Source organism: Malus sylvestris, chromosome 3 (genome assembly GCF_916048215.2).
Source record: "Malus sylvestris chromosome 3, drMalSylv7.2, whole genome shotgun sequence".
Lineage (NCBI taxonomy): Eukaryota > Viridiplantae > Streptophyta > Magnoliopsida > Rosales > Rosaceae > Malus > Malus sylvestris.
In genome coordinates, this window is record NC_062262.1 from 32,522,122 (window position 1) to 32,541,744 (window position 19,623).

A 19,623-nucleotide genomic window follows, 5' to 3' on the forward strand; every position below is an offset into this window, starting at 1 on the left:
CAAAAAGTTTAATTTAGTACCCATTTATTACTTATACATATCAATTAAAGACTCAAAAACATCTTTATTTTTTTGGGAGTTTTAACAAAACACTCTCAATACTGTTCACTTTTAACGAAAAACCACATTTATACCTTTCCCTGGTACTATTCACTATACCTTCAAAAATGGCTTTTCATTAAAAAGGAAAATCTTTTGGACTTTTCGTTAGTTTTTCTTTATTTTTTTAATCCCATATTGACAAGGTTAGTAAATAAGAAAAAACACCTCACGATTTATACAAAAACACTTTAAAAGTTTAGATGGAAAACAAAACTCATATCTATCTAGTTGTAAACACGGAGTTTTTTTGTTTCCTTCTCATGATACAAAATAAATTAGTTTTTCAGTGTTTCTAAATTATTACGTTTGAAGTGTTTTTCTAAATATGATTTTATCGATGTCTTACGTATGAAAAAAAATAATTTTCTTATATAAAACAAGGGCGCATTTTTTGGCATCGTCCTGGGCCTCAAAAATCTCTAGACTTGGCCCTGCATGCAAGCTTCTTTTCGTATCAATTCGAAATATCCTACTTTTTCTTGCTCTAGAATTTGTTCGTGCACTATCATAATCCAACCATAAAAGAAAACAATATAGCCTCTCTTTTTTTTTTTCAGTAGTACTAGGAAAATTAAAGGGGGTGTATTCAATTGGGATTTTAAGAGATTTTAATAAATTTATAAATTCATAGATTTTTATGGAGTTTAACTGATTTGTAGAGATTCTATGTAAAATTTTGATTCAATTCCCTCGAAATCTCTTGAGAAGATGTGAGATTTGTGGATACTTAAAATACACTACAAAATCTCTCCAATTCCCTCTAATCCCTCATTTTTTCCAAATTCTTTAAATTCAAATTCTAATTGAATACACCTGAAATGTTATAAACTTCTTTAAAATTCTAATTGAATACACCCGGATTTCTAAGGATTTTAATAAACAATTTTAATATCATGATTGAATACACATTGAATTTCATATAATCACTTAAAATCCTGATTAAATACCCCTAGATTCATTAAAAGAATTAAAATCCCTCAAAATCTCAATTGAATATATCCCCCTAAATTTCTAAACTAAGGGGGGTGTATTCAATTGAGAATGTGAGAGATTTTAATGGATTTATAAATCCATAGATTTTTATGGAGTTTAATTGATTTGTAGAGATTCCATATAAAATTTTAATTCAATTCCCTCGAAATCTCATGGGAAGAGGTGAGATTTGTGGATGTTTAAAATACACTACGAAATCTCTCCAATTCCCTCTAATTCCTCAACTTTCTCAAATTCTTTAAAATAAATTTCTAATTGAATACACCTGGAATGTTATAAACTTCTTGAAAATCTTAATTGAATACACATGGATTTCTAAGGATTTTAATAAACTATTTTAAAATTCTAATTGAATACACCTAAAATTTCAGAGAATCACTTAAAATCCTGATTGAATACCCCTAGATTCATTAAAAGAATTAAAATCCCTTAGAATCCCAATTGAATACACCCCCCTAAATAATGTGAATATTGATAATTGAATTATTACTTAAGTATTGACTTACGTGTTTTTTTTTATTGGTGATATATAATTTAGTTTGTAAATTTGATTTAAAATTTGGTACTCTTAACATTATTATTTTTTTTTCCTTCTCTCTATCCAAAAAGAAAAAAAATTCAAAAACAAACAAAAGGGGAACAAATTCCCTCCAAATGATTGGTAGCCCCTCCTCCCTCCTCTCTCTCTCTCTCTCTCTCTCTTTCTCTCTCTCTCTCTCTCTCTCTCTCTCTCTCTCTCTCTCCCGCCATAAAAGCCTTTCTGACGACGCTACCACTGTCTCCCAATTACTCTCTCTCATCTCTGTCGCTCGCATTTCTTCCCAGATATTTCCTCCAACTGCATTTCCCCTCTCTCACTTCTCCATAACACATTCCATCTCTCTCACACCCTATAACACATTCCATCTCTCTCTCTCTCTCTCTCTCTCTCGCAATCGGACGACGAGGACCTCTCAGTGTTCATCGGAAGCTCCGGTCGATTTTCGAACGAATCGGTTAGCTCTCTCTCTCTCTGAATGCAAATTATCTTTTTTTTTTGCTTGATCCAGTGTTTGCAATTGCTTTTAATCTCGGATTGTTCATCGAATCCAATTTCTGTCGTAGTTGTATTGATTCTTGTGTGAATTAAGTTTCAAGAAATCAGAATATTATATTAATTTCAATTTATTGCGAATCAATTTAGGAAAAGTAATAGCTTTTAGTAGCAATTCCATTTAATTTGCCAATAAATCTTGCAGACCTCCGAAATAGTCCATCACATATTCGTGTGTGTTGTGTGTGTATATATATATATATGTATGTGTTTGTATTTGTTTTCTTGATATGACTGTGAAATGCAAAGCATTCAAAAAGATAGGGGGAAATGTGTAGGAAAATCAAAGAAAATATGATAAAGGCCGAGAAAATTTTTGGGGAGAATTTTCTGTTACAAAAATGCAACAACTTGCAGGCTTAGTTAGATCAGTTACAATTCTGTTAGGGAAGTTAGTAAACAGCTGGTAGTGATCTGTCTACCTCAACCATGGCAGGAGTTCTTACTAACTCCATTTGCTTTAGCTTTTAGCTCTTCTAGTCACTCATATTCTCTTCCAGTACTGTTATCAAAAACCAATTTTTACGCCTTGTGTCGAAAAGTACCATTTAATGCAGAACCAGATTGGATTTTCTTTCGGCGTCATGCCTTCTAAGTTCATAACAAATAATCACTCTAGCACTAATCAAGTTCTTGATTAAGTGTTCTGTCGTTCGATGTTTTAATATGACGGTCTGCTAGAAAATATCTGCTAGCAAAGGTCGATAATGTAAACTAATTTACACACTACTAGAGATTCGAACTTGAATACAGAGAGACACACTTGTGTAGCTGACTAGGCCATAAAAGTTTGTCTGTTAGAGTTTCAACTTTTTTACAGCCCTTGATGAGATTCCGCCAAAATTCCACCATGATGTGAATCTTTTTTACCGTCTCCAAAACCAAAAGAAGTTTGCTAGCTTGATTGGATGTTAATTTGGTCCAAAGCTCAGGATATTTATCAAAATGGGACCCACCGAAATCTGGGTGCCAAAGTTTGGTTTGCATGTGTGATAAATTTAAATTTTGCGCTGCAAGTTCTCTGACTAGGTGAGTTTTTTCACGAGCTTTGCACCGTTGAAAGTAAAAGGATACCTCCCCTTATCTGATTTGAGCACAGCACAGGAAAACAATAATACCAACGCCGCTTGGATAAGGACTTGTATGGAACAGTACACCATTATGATGGCGTCCACATGTCCTTATTTTATGTGTAAATTTTTGTCCGCATGTTCTCATTCTATTGACACAAGACGCCATGTAATGGTATACCTGGATGTCATATAACTTGCCCTCTTCCACTTGGCTTGCTGTAGCAGGGAAGAAAACAACGCACTGAGCGTTGCATGCACATCATATGACCTCCTTGAAACTTCATTGGCCTATTCCTTCCATTTAGTCACATGTTTGTGGTTCTTTGTCACCCCCTTTTCCTTTTTCTTTTGTTTTTCGGTAAGAAAAAGCCAGAGAGGGAGGACCAGCAAATCTTTATCATCATTCAAAAGATACTCCGAGAAGAAGATACTTGAAAAAGTCCAGTGGCATATTTTTTTTTCCAAGCCAAAATGTTTTCTTTCTCCTTTTTTCAACTAGTCAATGAATGTTACGGTTTTTTCTCTCTCAGATTTCCAGTGCCTGCTGTTTATATGTTCTTATTTACCTAATTTTATATGCCACTTTGATTGCTGGATAAATCTGAATTTTTCTCTTTTGCAACCATTGTTGAAATGTACAAATTTTTCTGGTTGCTTAAGGTTCAATGGTCGCTTCCCAGCGATAGAGAGGTTCTTATTTTACGATACAAGCGATTACAGCAACAACCAAGCCTTAATCCATTTAGGGTTGGTTTGGTATTGCTGTGCTTTGAAAAAAAACTGCTATGAGAATAAGCGGCTGTGCTGTGAGAATAAGCGGCTGTGAAATTAATCAGCAGAGTGTTTGGTAAACATTTTTGTAAAAGTGCTTTTGGAAAAAAAAGCAGTCTGATAGTGGAACACTGTAGCTCCGTGTGCTTTGAAAAAAAAACCAGTTTTCCAAAGCTGTAAATAGCAGCTTCAACTTTTTCCTTTTATTTCAGCTTATTCTCACAGCAACTTCCAAAATAAGCCCTTTTTTTTTTCAGTTTACCAAACACCTAAAACCCTCACAGCTTTTTTTCATGGGTGCTTTTTTTAAGCACCTCACTCCCAAACCACCCCTTAGTGAGGTCGGCTGTATGAATTGTAGAATGTCACCGTGCTCGGTTTTACACCAAGTTATCCGTTAGCTCCAAGTACTCCATATGTTTTCTTAATATCTCTTTCAAAGTCTTCCTAGATCTTCCTCTACTCCTTTTGACCTAGGTGGCGTCTTGATGTAGCTTTTGTTTTTCGACTTAGCATTAATTCTGCTCCAGTTAGGGGTGTGCTTACTTAGTCCCTAATTAAAATGCATCATTGTACTTGAATACTAAAGTGTTTGGAGCTTTATTTGGTTTAGTAAATACAACTTGTGGTCCTAGGCATTGTCGCTGCTTTATATTTTCATCCTATTTAGTCAAAGTCCGACATGTCGTTGATTAAAATGATGTCCCTGTTAAGAATTTCCACATAAATGTGTGCTTAATTAGTGTTTAAGTCTTCGCCCTCAATTCTGTCCCTCAACTTTATGCGCAGCCTTGTACTTTTTGCCTTTATAATCTAAGAATCAAATGAATGAATAACATGTTTGCATGTTCTGGCTTCTTTACTTTACTAACTTTTTAGTAGAAAATGATTTTAACTCAGCGTTTATCTCCTACTGCATACTCTTGTTTATTTCTTATCTTTGAATGAAGTAAATCAAATGAACGGTTTTAAATCGAATGTGTAAAAGTAGAAAAAGAGACGTGAAGAAATCATTCCCCGACTAAAAATTGCCTGTCCATGTGTAGGGAGAATAATTTGTTTGACCATTTATTCAAAATTCAAACTTAATTATGCATCCAGAGTTACCCATATGTCAGATCGATGGAATGTTTTGTGGGTCATAATACGTAGTGATGGAAATTCCACCAATTAGCAGTTAACACTTGAGTCAAAATTCTTGTTTTCGTCAAACTTGTGGGTGATCTTCCAAAATCGTAGTCAATTTATAGATAGGATCAAAATCGCTACAAAATAATATTGGAGGAGGTCCTTATATTTTAGAAAGAATTTTGTATTCCTTTATTAAATTATTATGTCGCATGTCCAGGCACAACCGCTCCAAACATATTTTTTTTTTGAAGTCAAAATGCTTGTCATTCAGTATGCTAGGACATGAGTCACGCACAATTGCCCTTACATTTTTTTAAGCCCAAACGTGAGTCGTCCACTATTCTATGACGCATGTTATGTCCTTATAGCAACTTTTTAGTGATGTACATCACGTAGATTACTATTAGAAATCAGCTATGCGTCTACGAGTGTTTGCTCCTAACATTTTCTGAAGCTCAACTCTGTGGTCCAATATTTTTTAAAATTGGCCATTTCGCTAAAAGGACATTTTAGTGTTGTGCTTAATTTGCATGGATCATCGGCCAGAAATCAGCTACGCATCAACATGCGACAGCCCTAACATTTTGTAAGGCCCAAATGTGCATTGTGCATCGTCCAGTATTCTAGGGTGTTGGTCAAGTCGCTATCAAGTAGCAATAGTTTGATTGATGTGCTTTGTCACTCTTGTCAACTTTTGTTGTTGTATTCCTAATAAAGTAGGTTAACAATCATTTGATGTATGATTACTTCCTTAGCTCCTTGAGACTCGGACGAGACGAGCTAAACAAACTATCACAATTTTAAAAGGTTAATGTTAGTGCAGTGACGAAAATTAAACATGCATATGTATTTTAGTGCATGTTCAATTTTTACCGATCTCTTTTCCTTTTAATAACTAACAGTTTCATTTCTTTATTATTATTATTTGAGTTCGACTTTTGGCTAAACTTACATGTGTTAGAGAAGAACCCATTATGTTATTTTGCTATAGGTAATGTAAGTCCCAAAAATTTAGAACTTCATGAGGACGAGAGAATTAATTAGTAAAAAAAAAATTTAGTACAATTAATTAGTAAAATTTAGGAGAATTAAATTTATATAATTTAAAAATATGAGAATATATCGTACATTGATTTTATCTTAAGTACCATCTTTTGTTTGAGATTAAATTGGATGGAACTTATTTTTTTAATTTTTAAAATGCGTGTTGTGTGGTTGTGCTAATTTAACTTGTTAAAAATAAAATTAAACGAAAGAAAAAATTTCATGCGCAAAAAGTGGAAAGTGATGTAACAAAAAACAAAATGAAAAAGAAAAAGGAAATACAATGAAGTGAGTTCCAGTTGTTTTTGGTTGGTCTTTAGCAAGAAATTGTTATCAAATTTTTGTTCTGGATGAGATAGATATCGAGTGAGAAGATAAGAGAGTTGTTTCTTTCCGGTATATATATGTATAGGTTCACTTAAATTTGTACACTAATTTTCCAAAGGTCTTCCAACAGAAAAAGGACAATTAACACATAAATGTTTTTACTAAAAATATGCAGAATTTACATAAGCGGCAGAATTTGTCTTCATATTTCAGTCAACAACAGCAGCGAAGTGTTACTCCACTAATTAGGGCCAGCTATATTTATTTCTAAAACGCGGTTTTGCGTCAAGTCTTCCGTTAACTCCAAGTACTTCAAGTTTAAGTCAAAGTCTATCTATATCTTCATCTATCCTTTTGCCCTGATCCTTTGTTTTGTAACCGGATCTTCTAACCTAGAAGATTAAAAAAAAACTGAGATTATCTTTGATTATGAGTTAACTATAACGTAAATCTTGATGATTTTATTCCATTAAACTTGGTAGATATTTGTATACTTCTATATTTACAAACTTACACATATAGCAGTGGATTATATATAGAAAAGTGCAAATATAACAAGTAGATTAGATATTGACAGAGAAAGATGGAAATTACACAACAGAAACAATTACTGCCCTCAATTAATTTAGTTGCAAATATAGCAGAGCATTTATGCCATTTGTATAAACCACTGAACTAAGCAAAGTATCTCTTTTTCTTTCCTTTCGGGTATAAATATTTTTGTTTACAACATAATCATTGATATCTCCTGCATGGCTGTAAGGATTCTGTACCTTAAAAGCTCACACGAGGATTTTGTTGCTCCTTTCGTTTTTTCTCTCACTACGTTTTCAGATTTTGGAGATTAGCATCTCTCTCTCTCTCTCTCTCTCTCTCTCTAAACCAGTGACTCTGTTTTAGTTGACATCTATCTCCAAAGGCATATTTGATTAAAACTCAAAGTCACAGGTGGGTTTCTAGAGAGAATTCAAGAATTGGGTTTTTTTATTTATTTGTCTTCTTGTTTTGTTTGTGCTGCTTCTGAACTCTTTGGACAGAATTAAATATTCCAACAGAAACAGTATATGATATTGCTTTCTCAGTTACAGCAAACTGAAGGTTTCAGTATGTTCGTATTTCGGTGTCTGTTGTTTCATTTGAATGATGTTCATAATTTTTGGCTGAGAAAACCAGAGAACTCCGTCACTAGCTGAGCCGTGGGCTTTGTTCTCTCTGTCATCTCCTGTTACTGTTGTTTTTCACTCTTTTGCCCTTATGCTTTTAACCTTTTTCATGTTGATTTTATGAATGTGAGTTTTTAAATTGCTACTTTAAAAAACCAGGAGATAGCGATCGACCCCATTTTTCTTACTGTGGATCATGTTCTTGGGATGATTTTTATTAAATTATTCTGTAGACCTGCTTGTCATTTTTGTTTCTGTGACAAGATTATCATGTACTGCTGTAGAGATGTTCTTATGATATTCTGACCAAGTGTGTTACGAATTTTGCTCTTGGCATCCAAAATGTGGAAGATTTTTGTTTGGCCTGTGGTGGTGTTTGATGACTTAGTTTGCTTTAAACGAAATGTAGGACACAGTTGTTCGAGGATCGCTTGTGTTAGTAGAGTTAGAAGGCAGGGTTCATTACTAGAGAGAGCATATGCCTGGGAACAAGTACAACGGTAATTCAGCCCACATCCCACCAACTCGAATTGAACGGCTCTTGAGAGAAAGGGAGCTAAGGAAAAATATCAAGGCCTTGAACTTGAATGAAACATTTGAACCTGAGTTGCAGTTAAGAGAAGATGAAAACTCAAAAGCTGCCCTTGTTGAACGATTCTTGGAAGGGGCTGCAGCTGCAAGGGCGCTTAATGAGGGATGCGAAAAGCAAGACGGGAGGCCTAGCAGACAACGACTGTTGGTTGTGGCGAACAGGTTACCTGTCTCTGCAATTAGGAGAGGTGAAGATTCATGGTCTCTGGAGATGAGTGCAGGGGGTCTGGTCAGTGCACTTTTGGGTATGTGGTGTTTTAACTCTTCTTTAAATACTGATAATCCTTTATCGAAGTGTCTGTTCCGGTGTGTATCATTTTAATACAGGGGACAAGATTTTCAATTGTGTTGATATCCTTTTCATTTTAAGATTTGGTATTTTTCCTGCAAAGATGAACCTAATTTGTACTGGATGATTTTTTCCAAAGGTGTAAAGGAGTTTGAGGCAAGGTGGATTGGTTGGGCCGGGGTAAATGTGCCGGATGAAATTGGACAGAAGGCGCTTACTAGAGCTCTTGCTGAGAAGGTTCAAAATTTTGTCATTCATAGACATAGATTCAGCTCATTTTCACTGATTGATGATGTATACAACTTTCGGTGTAAATGTTCATGAAATTTTAAAATGGTTGTTTTGTTCCTTGCAGAGATGTATTCCAGTTTTCCTTGACGAGGAGATTGTTCATCAATATTACAATGGCTATTGCAACAATATTTTGTGGCCCCTTTTCCATTACCTTGGACTTCCACAAGAAGATCGACTTGCCACCACCCGGAGTTTCCAGTCACAGTTTGCTGCATATAAGAAGGCAAATCAAATGTTTGCTGATGTAGTTAATGAGCACTATGAAGAGGGTGACGTAGTTTGGTGCCATGATTACCATCTTATGTTTCTTCCAAAATGCTTGAAGGATTACGATAGTAAAATGAAAGTTGGTTGGTTTCTCCACACCCCTTTTCCTTCTTCTGAAATCCATAGGACATTGCCATCACGATCAGAACTGCTACGTGCAGTTCTTGCAGCTGATTTAGTTGGGTAATTATTCCTTCTGCACCAGTAATTACTTTTCTTTGCGATTTACCTTGCTGGATAATTGAGAAATGCTGTTACAAGACTTGGCATATCTTTCGAATCTATCAAGCTTGGTTGTCTTTGCATCTACCATTGAGAAAGTATTTCATGTTTTCGCTGACATATGCACGCAATATCAGGCCAAAACATATCCTTAAAATATCTATACCAATTGCTAGAAGCACCCTCTGTTCTTGACATTTAGGTCATCCGTAAAAAATATCAGCAAAAACTAATGACATCTTGTTCTATTCCTCAAATTCTTAACACTATCTGGTTTTCATCCTTGATGCATAATACTTATGTCTAGCCGTGATATTTTTTTTTCTTTTATGCTTAATCTATCTTCAACTGCATTAGTTTGCTGGCATGAGGCATGATATAGCTTATTGTTTTTCACATGGTTCAGAAATTTCAGAAATAGAAAACCCCATTTATGTAGAAATAACGTGTTTTGATGTCTTTTTGTTGATCTTATGCATTGAACATTGCCTCCGTTCCTCTTCTGAATTATGCTACAATCATCCAGAATAACCATAAAATAATAGAATGTCTAATGGGTCTGTACCATTAAAGCGTGATTCAATTTCAATTAGCAAAATGAGGAGGCAATAATATGGTATCCAATTACCAGGAAGGGAATAGTGTTGACTGCTTCTGTTTGCTACTTTGAGATGTTGTGTGAAGTGATTTCTTGCGCAAAAATGTAATACGCATAACGACTATAAAGTTTTGTGACTTTTGTCTTGTTTTTCAGTTTTCACACTTATGACTATGCACGGCACTTTGTTAGTGCTTGCACTCGCATTCTTGGACTTGAGGGTACACCTGAAGGAGTTGAGGATCAAGGGAGGCTTACTCGAGTGGCTGCGGTCTGTATCTGTTTAATTGTTACCTGTTTTTTTTTTTTTTTTTTTTTTTTTGGTACTTTATCTTTGAAGGTTTCTAGTATCTTTTTATACAAAGTTTAGTGTTTAAAATTTTGACTGATATACATGCATTGGAATCTAATTCTAGCTGTACTTGCTACGTTATGTGTGCTTTAATTTCAGTTTCCTATTGGAATAGATTCAGACCGCTTCATACGTGGACTTGAGGTTCCTCTAGTCCAAGAACACATTAAGAAAATGAAGGAACGGTTGGCTGGGAGAAAGGTACATATTCTTTTGTTGTTTCAGTGAGAGTAGCAACGATCAGTCATGCAACTCAAACACAGAGATTTATTTCTGTTAACCTTCTTTATTTTTTGGCATCATTACTCAAAGGGACTTCATAAATTAGTTCATTTTTTAAAAAGATTTTGGGAATAGAAGCCTTAGAAGCTTTTTTTTTTTGTTTAGAGTCTTCAGTGAGGAAAAACAAATAACATTTCTAAATTTATACCTCTTTTTTCTCTAGTTATATGACTGTTTTTTAACATTGCAGGTAATGCTAGGTGTTGATCGCCTTGATATGATTAAAGGAATTCCTCAAAAGTTACTGGCGTTTGAAAAGTTTCTTGAGGAAAACCCAACTTGGCGTGACAAAGTGGTTTTGCTGCAAATTGCAGTGCCAACAAGAACAGATGTTCCAGAGTGTATGCCCCCTCCTTAAGATGCTTTGTCAATTGGTTTTTGTACTCTTAGTTGTGAGTAGAATAGGGTAGGATCTATATACTCGTTTCATTTCTTTGTTTTATCTTGATTATGAGGTATAAACTACATATCTTGCATTTCTGCAGATCAAAAACTTACAAGCCAGGTTCATGAAATTGTTGGGAGAATTAATGGCAGATTTGGAACTTTGACCGCTGTCCCAATACATCACCTGGTATGTCCTTGTTTCCTAAGTAACTATTCCATGATATATTATTGAAAGGGCATATTTGTCACTCAGTTGATGTCACGTTATTGGTCTTTGTTAACTTTCTGTTTGATGATAGCATATTCGCAGGCATAATTTGAATTTGAAATGCTAGATTTATGAAACAAGGTTCATTAGTTAGTTAAAAACTTTTAGTTCATCTGTCGTGGAATTATCTCTCCTGCTTAGCACTACTTGATAGAGTGTAATAGTTTAATCGCCATTATGATCAATAGCAGTAGTTATTTTTTCATCTATTTCAAGTTTCAAGATCTACTACATTTGATTTGAATGTAATACTTCCTAAACAATTCTTTCATTGTCTGCAGGATTGTTCTCTCGACTTTCATGAATTGTGTGCACTATATGCTGTAACTGGTACTATTCTACATACTCTGACTCTGGTTCCCTGTTTCTTTTTACCCATAATTTTTTTCGAGCAAATAATTTTTTGACATAACTTTTCAGCTAGTATCTAAGAAAATGTATATATAAATTTTCAGCTAGTGATATCTCCTTCTGTCTCATTTTTTTTTTCATTTCCAATTTGTCCAGATGTAGCACTTGTCACATCCCTGAGGGACGGAATGAATCTTGTCAGTTATGAGTTTGTGGCATGCCAGGATGCAAAGAGAGGGGTCCTTATTCTGAGTGAGGTAATAACTAGAAACTTGCATGCTTTCTTATGCTTTATCTTCATTCAACGTCTCATTTCTACCAATTTGATGAACATATCTTCTGTCTTTATAGCTGTCATGTTACATGGATTGGATCCGATGCATGAAAAGTTTATCTGATTTCAAAAACCGTACATAATCATCTTTAAAACAATCTAATATTTGGTCTTAGAACTGTAAACTCGAGTGGAAGTTAGTGTCATAAATTTGCTGGAATGGAAGCTGGAGTGTAATCTTTTTACCTTTTGCCTTTTCTTGCTTTGGCACTTCTTGTTCCTTCTGTAGTTTGCTGGTGCCGCACAGTCTTTAGGTGCTGGAGCAATTCTAGTGAACCCGTGGAACATCACAGAAGTTGCTAATTCAATTGCTCAAGCATTGAATATGGACTCCGAACAAAGAGAGAAGCGACATAAGCATAATTTTTTACACGTGACAGCCCACACTGCACAGGAATGGGCCGAAACTTTTGTAAGGTATGCATGCTTGAGTGTCATGCGTTTAATTCTTGAAGCACAAAACTATTTCTTTGCTATGTCTGACGATGGTAAACCAAAATAATTTAACATGGTTCCTACTGATTGGGAGTGGCATACATTGAGAGTGTTAAATTTTTTTCCCTTTACATCCTATCAGTTTCGACCCCACTTAGTGGGAAAAGGTGTTGTTGTTGTACATCCTATCAGTTTAAGCATTTGAGGACAATGAAAAAACCCATAAAAATTTGGATATGTTTCTTTTACTGGACGTTGGATACATTTCTGCATATGCAGTTTCTGATACCTTGACCCTTTCGAAATGTAGTAGATGGATTGTATACTGAAACTTGACATGCATATTACTATTTTTCAGTGAACTGAACGATACTGTTGTAGCGGCGCAATTACGGACCAGACAGGTGCCACCGCCACTTCCAAACAAGGATGCAATTCAAAGTTATTTGCAAGCAAATAATCGATTGATCATACTGGTATGTCATCGGAATGTCCCAGTTAAGAAGTAATGTCCATGTACCTCTATTGAATCTTTCTTTACATATCATATATCTGCATGGTATTCAAAATTTGATGGATTTTTTCATGGTATTCTTGGTCAATTATTGGAAGCTTGATGCACATAATGGTTAGGTTTTGCAGAATAGTCTTATTGGTAACCAAATCTCTATGTACACACCAAATCTCATTCCCCAAATAATAGGTTTCGGTCATTTAGTGGAAGTGTATGACATTTATAGTAGATAATAGTACATCAAGACACACCAATTTCGATACCATGAAACATGAAGTTGTCAGCTATCTCATTGATTGTTATACTTCTTTTTTCGATTCTTCGATGACCATAAGGAGCTGAATTCTCTTCTTAAGCCATCCAACTTTTCCAGATTGTGTAGGCATTGTAGTTAAAGGGAGGTTTTATGGTTTTACATCTGGTTGGCGTTTTCTTTCATCCTTCTGATCTTTCTGGTGATTGGAACTCAGGGATTCAATGCAACATTAACTGAATCAGTGGACACACCTGAGAGGCGAGGTGATCAAATAAAAGAAATGGAACTTAAACTGCACCCCAAATTGAAAGAAACCTTGTCAGCACTCTGCAATGATCCAACAACAACTATTGTCGTCCTCAGTGGGAGTGAGAGACATGTCTTAGATGATGTAATTCATCCATTTCCACATCTAAATTCTTTACTACCCTTACCTTATCCCTTTTCTAATTAGGGTGTTTTTACAGAACTTTGGGGAGCTTGACATGTGGTTGGCAGCTGAAAACGGGATGTTTTTACGCCTTACAAAGGGAGAATGGATGACAACAATGCCTGAACATGTGAATATGGAATGGGTCAACAGTGTGGAGGTGCTCTTGAGCCTTGAATTCCGTTATATTCCTTTTACTTGTATCGTCTTTCCTTCATACTTACAATGCTGATGTTATTGTTTCAGCATGTTTTTGAGTATTTCAAAGAGAGAACACCGCGCTCACATTATGAACGTCGTCAAACTTCCCTTGTGTGGAATTATAAATATGCAGGTACTAGCTTTTTTTTCCAACCATCTAACCAGAAAAAGAAATTGGGTTCATTGAACCCGATTTCACTTGGAGATGGTTTTTTGAATGTGTAACTTTTGGTTACTCTCATACCTATCTGTTTCTTTTTCACCTTATCATAATTGTAGATATTGATTTTGGGAGACTTCAAGCCAGAGATATGCTGCAGCATCTCTGGACTGGCCCAATTTCTAATGCCTCTGTTGATGTTGTTCAAGGTAGCCGGTCTGTTGAGGTTCGAGCAGTTGGTGTGACAAAGGTGAATCTATGGATGCTTTTCTGCCTGTTGCGTATATTTTTCATACAAAAGATGATTTGTTTGTTTTTCGTTTCTGAAAATTTTCTGTTCCGGTTCAGGGTGCAGCAATTGACCGTATATTGGGAGAGATAGTTCATAGTAAATCCATGACATCCCCCATTGATTATGTGCTGTGTATTGGACATTTTCTTGGGAAGGTAACTTGTTCCGCAAGTCATGCGTTTTCTCGTCTCTCAACCCAGTTATTTGAGTAGCGTTCAACACTCGAAACCCTCTTTTTTTCATCGATTTATGATCTTCTTGTGGTATTCAAGCGTCTGTTTCATTTTCATTACAGGATGAAGATGTGTACACCTTTTTCGAGCCAGATCTTCCGCCTGATCCGAGTAGTCTTCCAAGAACCAAGATACCTGATGGACTAAAGCCTAACGAGAGGCGATCTTCTTTGAAGGCTCCGGCCATCAAAAGCGGCTCAAAATCGTCTCAGAGCAAAGCGCAACGGGCGCCTTTACCAAACCACGAGAAGAAAAATGCAAATCACAACACCACGAATCCACGATGGCCATCTCCAGAAAAGGTTTCGTGGAACGTACTTGACCTAAAGAAGGAGAACTACTACTCTTGCGCTGTCGGGCGGACTCGCACAAATGCTCGGTATCTACTTCAGTCCTCGGATGATGTTGTCTCGTTTCTGAAGGAATTGGCGGGTGCCTCTTCTGCAAGCGTTTCATCTTCCGGTTCGGAGATATAATGCTCTCGAATTTCTCGAAAGTGTAGCTTCACTTTGTAGCTGTTTGGACTGTAGATATTTCTAATGCTTCAGCTGAAGTATTAGATTATTGTTAGTTTAGGTACTGAAACCATCTAAACCACACTGATGATTAAAGACTTAGGGCTATATCCCTGTTCGACAAGAGGCCATATCCTAGTAAGCAAGCAAGGCTGGCGACTTGTAGCTCTCGAGTGGGCAGCCCTCCGACAAACTTTTGCGGAGCCCACATGGGGCTATATCTTAGTAAGCAAGCTTCTTATTTCTTATTTCTTATATTCTCTCTCTACATCCAATAAACAATTAGAACCAAGAAAGATAAATTTTTCAATGTGCCTGAAATACGTTTGGTACACCAAGTATCATAATATAAGTGGTTGAATTTTTTTTTTTTTTTAAAAAGTATCCAATTACTTGTATAATGACATCTATTGTACCGAGCCGTATTCCCGGCACGCTGAAAAAATCTTTCAAAGACAATACACTAAAGTAAAGATATATTTTGGAGGGGTAAAACATAGCACACCGCTCTTTAACCATGCACACCTGCAGACGGCTTTATGTACTCTTTACTTTGAAATCAAAGGAGAATCAACGTACAAATTAAGGAGTGTATAAATTGAGGGCAGAAGTCTCTCCCCGATAAAAAATTGTTAAATTTGGCTCAACTCTGCAGAGTCTAGGCATAGTCATGAAATTTGGCTCCGATACTAATTGTTAAGAACCCACGAGTGGAACTTGCCCCTTAAAATCGACTTGTACGAGGAGAGTGCCCAAGTTCTTAAACTACTCAATATATAATATATTTTTTTTGGTGTGACAATTGGAACCTAACACTTTATTTGGATGAAAAATTTAAAATGACCGAATTTTATTTTTTAGAATTTATGAATTTTATTGTTTGGTTAACCTAAAAGAACAAAAGGATTTGAATACATGATTTGTTATTTTTAAACCATCAATCCTGGAAATTTGGAAGATGACACATATTTACATACAATTTTAACTTGGGAGTCCCAAATTCCAAATTTTTTTTTCCCCAGGAATTCTAAATTTCTATGTTTATGAATCTAAAGGAATTGGTGCATGTAATTTTATAAATTCTGATTTTTGTCAAAATTCCAAGTTTATTTCCCACATCCAAAAATAGTGTAACAGAATAATTACCATGGTGTAAAAACCCATGGGATAAACAATAAACCGCTGTAAATCTACACCATTTCTCTCAGGATTTCATTTCTTTTAGCTCTTGAATTCAAGCAATGAACGACTCCGTGGATATATAAGCTGGTAACAAGATAATTATAACACCACATCTCCGCATCTTCATTGAAAAGAATGTCAAAAAAAGCTTACAGAATTATATCTATAGGGAAAACCGAACCCGTCGAAAGTTTTTGTCAAATGGAACACCAAAAAAAGTAAGATACACCGACGAAAACAGAGGAAGCACACTCGGTTGAATTATACCAAACACCCTCTAGGCATAGAAGAAACAATGACAAGGTAAGAATGAGTAATGAGTGATATTGATCAAACTAAATTGAGGTAATCTAAGCATATCGCCTGCTAATGTGGATGTCGAAGGTTGTACTGCGCTCGATAACTGAAATTTGCTTACACCTTCTTGTTTGGTTCAAAGACATACTTTATCAGCGACTCCTTGATTGGTAGCAACTCGGGGAACTCTTTCTTCAACTTGGACGCATCCATTTCGTTGTTGCTTCGAGCTGCAACTATAACCTTGGCTTGCTCTTCGAGCGTGAAGTTAGCCCATGTAAACTTCGGGTCAATGTATTTCTTGTACATCTCCAGGATCTCATTATGGCTCACGACGCCAGGGTGTGTGAAGTTCCATATGCCCCTCAAGTTCCGCTTCGCCATCTCAATAGAAATGGGTAGTAATTCATCCAGGATGGTCATGCTGTTAGGAATGTTTACCACTTTGTTATAACGAGAGATCTTGGTGATGAAGTTGCGAGGGTTGTTCAGGTCAGATGAGATGGGCATCCGAACTCTGAGAGTGCAGACATTGTCGAATTCTTTCAAGAGTTCCTCAACCTGATTAAAAATAAATAACAAATATAAGACTTGAGAAAAAATAAAGAATGGAGAACAAAACCAGGAAGTCTGAGTGAAATTTACCATGGCCTTGGTTTTTGAGTAGAAAGAACCGTGGAAATTGGGTGTGTCTTCTTCCTTGAACCCAATTCCCGAACCCTCTGGATGTTTAGCGTCATATTCAAATATACACCCAGTAGCAAAGTTCATCATCAGGAGTCCATGCTGTCTGCAAACATCTGCCAAGGTCAAGGTTCCAGCAACATTGACTCGAATTGTTTCTGCTTTATGAGATTCGCACCAATCAACATTAGGTCTACCAGTGACACCAGCAGCATTGAACACATGGGTTGGCTTGACATTCTGAATATCTGCCAATAGTGATGAGCGATCCTCCAGACGCCCTTTTCCGTATTCATAAGGAATCCCTTGTTTTTCACATAGCTTCCCAAGTACACCCCCAATCCAGCCAGTCCTACCATAGATCAAGAACTTATAGGGAGGTTTAAGAGGAGTGCCACTGGCTTTGGAAGGTGGAACCAACATTCGGGGATTACTTGAGACAAAGGATTCAGATTTACCCTCTTCAGACTCTTCCGATTGTCTCTCAATCCCACCAGGCATCATCAGCATTCGAGGATGAGGTAGCAGAGCCCCAGATACATCACCCCACCAATCAGGATTCTGAGTGTACCATTCTATAGTCTTCTTCAACCCATCTTGCCACTGAGTTCGTTCTGACCACCCCAAAATCTTCAGCTTCTCATCATCTAGGAAATACCTCTGATCATTGAAAGGTCTGTTTTCAACAAACTTGATGTTTGTCTCTGGGTCAATTGAGAAAAGTCTGCATATATCTTTGGCCACATCAATAACTCTCCTTTCCCTCTTTGTTCCAATATTGTACACATGTCCAATCTCTCCTTTGTGAAGAATGAGCTCAAAAGCCTCAGCAACATCCTCGCAATACAGATAGCTTCTCACGTTAGAACCATCCCCGTGAATGGGCAGAGGCTTCCCTTGCATGGCCAACAGAATAAACTTTGGAATCAATTTTTCAGGAAATTGATTTGGTCCATAGACATTGTTTCCACGGGTCGTTATAACAGGCAATCCATAGGATCTGCCATATGCCATAACAAGCATTTCTGCTCCCGCTTTTGTTGCGGAGTATGGATTTGTTGGGAGAAGTTGAGATGCTTCATGGTTTCCCACAACAGCATCTTCATCAGTCTCACCATAGACCTCATCTGTGCTGACATGGATGAACCTCTTGATTTGTCCAGTGACTTTGCAAGCTTCTAGGAGAACATGGGTGCCGTAGATGTTGTTCTTTGTGAACTCAAAGCTGTTACCAAAGGAGTTGTCGACATGGGTCTGGGCAGCAAAATGCATTATCGTATCAATCGACTCAGTGATGAGGAGATAGTTGACAAGGTCAGCACTGCCAATGTCCCCCTTAACAAACTTGAAATTGGGTGATGACTTCGAGGGAAAGAGGTTTTTCAGATTTGAACAATAGTCAAGCTTGTCAAGCACAACAATGTTGTAGTCAGGGTAACTGCGGATGAGCCGGTTGGCAACATGAGATGCAATAAAGCCAGCAGCCCCAGTTATGAGGATGTTCTTGGGGGTATATGAACCCATGTCGGGGAAACCTCTACAGATCAAACATTAGGAAACCACAATGAGAACCGAAGCTATCACGACGCATACCAAAATATAACCACAATGGGAACCCATGTCGTGATAAAGCCATAACCCTAGGTAAAACGACGCTATCACGACAATGCAAACAATAGGAAACAGATAATTCAAATGGCGGATCCCCTTAGTTTAAAACAAAACAGAGCGACCAAAATCACATGAACTTTCTAATTTGTTGATTAAAAGCTCAAAATCACCAAATCAAGTACATCCTATACAACCAATTTCTTAGAAATGACTCATCGGTCATCAGTATCATAAAAAGTTCCCACCACCTCAGTATATACTAAGCATTAACTTTTCTTTTATGTTTTTCCTTCCCCTACAAGCAAGTAAACATACCCGAATCGATATCAAACAGAAGCAAGATCACAACACATTACAAAAACATTCACTAAATCCTATCACATCTAACAGACCCAATACATCAACTTTCAGATCATGCATATTCAGAAACACACAATAACATCAAATCATCCAACCCATTCGGATTAAACATAAAAAGATCAGAATCTGATCCCCATTGATAATGCCATGTTAGTAAATCAAAGCTTAATAGCAAACCCAACGCTCAAAACTCTACAAATTTATCACAGATCTAACGATGCAAAAGTACCCAAATCACAACTACCACAACTAATGCAATGATCCAGTACTTTTTATTTTTATTTTTATGATCCAACACTTTGGCCACATAAAATGTAACAAAACATTGCAAAAGACAGAGTGATATGCTTACTTACAAACTTGACTCGATCAAGATCGACCAACCCAGATGGAGAAATTCAGAGACGAATCCTCAGGAGGCCAACGAAAAGAGAGAGAGAGAGAGAGAGACTCAGACAGAGAAATTAGGGAGCGAAAAATGGCCACGGATTGACTTGTGAAAGAATGGAGGTGCAGAGTCT

General features: G+C 36.6%; 2 protein-coding genes across 6 annotated transcripts; one reads left to right on the forward strand and one right to left on the reverse strand.

Moving 5' to 3' along the window:
* Positions 1-1,854: 1,854 nt before the first annotated feature.
* LOC126616497 (alpha,alpha-trehalose-phosphate synthase [UDP-forming] 1-like) lies at positions 1,855-15,216 on the forward strand. 4 transcript variants are annotated; one of them, XM_050284569.1, is made up of 18 exons: positions 1,855-2,090; positions 8,107-8,533; positions 8,717-8,814; positions 8,933-9,321; positions 10,115-10,229; positions 10,410-10,511; positions 10,783-10,933; positions 11,078-11,166; positions 11,529-11,577; positions 11,755-11,855; positions 12,162-12,349; positions 12,726-12,843; positions 13,352-13,528; positions 13,605-13,727; positions 13,814-13,901; positions 14,048-14,178; positions 14,277-14,375; positions 14,516-15,216. In XM_050284569.1, exons 2-18 carry the CDS (start codon positions 8,176-8,178, stop codon positions 14,927-14,929), a joined length of 2,790 nt encoding a protein of 929 aa, XP_050140526.1. In that variant the 5' UTR covers positions 1,855-2,090; positions 8,107-8,175; the 3' UTR covers positions 14,930-15,216. The 4 variants fall into 4 exon arrangements, with proteins under 4 accessions (XP_050140526.1, XP_050140530.1, XP_050140528.1 ...); XM_050284573.1 differs by having other exon boundaries at positions 14,138-14,178; XM_050284571.1 differs by lacking the exon at positions 1,855-2,090 and adding an exon at positions 7,206-7,482.
* A 1,030-nt stretch (positions 15,217-16,246) lies between these two features.
* LOC126616498 (trifunctional UDP-glucose 4,6-dehydratase/UDP-4-keto-6-deoxy-D-glucose 3,5-epimerase/UDP-4-keto-L-rhamnose-reductase RHM1) lies at positions 16,247-19,623 on the reverse strand. Of its 2 annotated transcripts, none has more exons than XM_050284575.1 (3): positions 19,459-19,623; positions 17,093-18,668; positions 16,247-17,008 (listed from the first exon to the last, which is right to left on the reverse strand). In XM_050284575.1, the coding sequence occupies exons 2-3, from the start codon at positions 18,653-18,655 to the stop codon at positions 16,565-16,567; spliced, it is 2,007 nt and encodes a 668-aa protein (XP_050140532.1). In that variant the 5' UTR covers positions 18,656-18,668; positions 19,459-19,623; the 3' UTR covers positions 16,247-16,564. The 2 variants fall into 2 exon arrangements, with proteins under 2 accessions (XP_050140532.1, XP_050140531.1); XM_050284574.1 differs by having other exon boundaries at positions 19,455-19,621.

Coding starts and splice junctions, on each gene's coding strand:
- LOC126616498 (XM_050284575.1), bottom strand. CDS start 18,655: ATGGGTTCATATACCCCCAAGAACATCCTCATAACTGGGGCTGCTGGC. Junction 17,009..17,092: donor ACTCAAAAACCAAGGCCATG/GTAAATTTCACT, acceptor ATTTTTAATCAG/GTTGAGGAACTCTTGAAAGA.
- LOC126616497 (XM_050284569.1), top strand. CDS start 8,176: ATGCCTGGGAACAAGTACAACGGTAATTCAGCCCACATCCCACCAACT. Junction 9,322..10,114: donor CTTGCAGCTGATTTAGTTGG/GTAATTATTCCT, acceptor CTTGTTTTTCAG/TTTTCACACTTATGACTATG. Junction 10,230..10,409: donor GGCTTACTCGAGTGGCTGCG/GTCTGTATCTGT, acceptor CTTTAATTTCAG/TTTCCTATTGGAATAGATTC.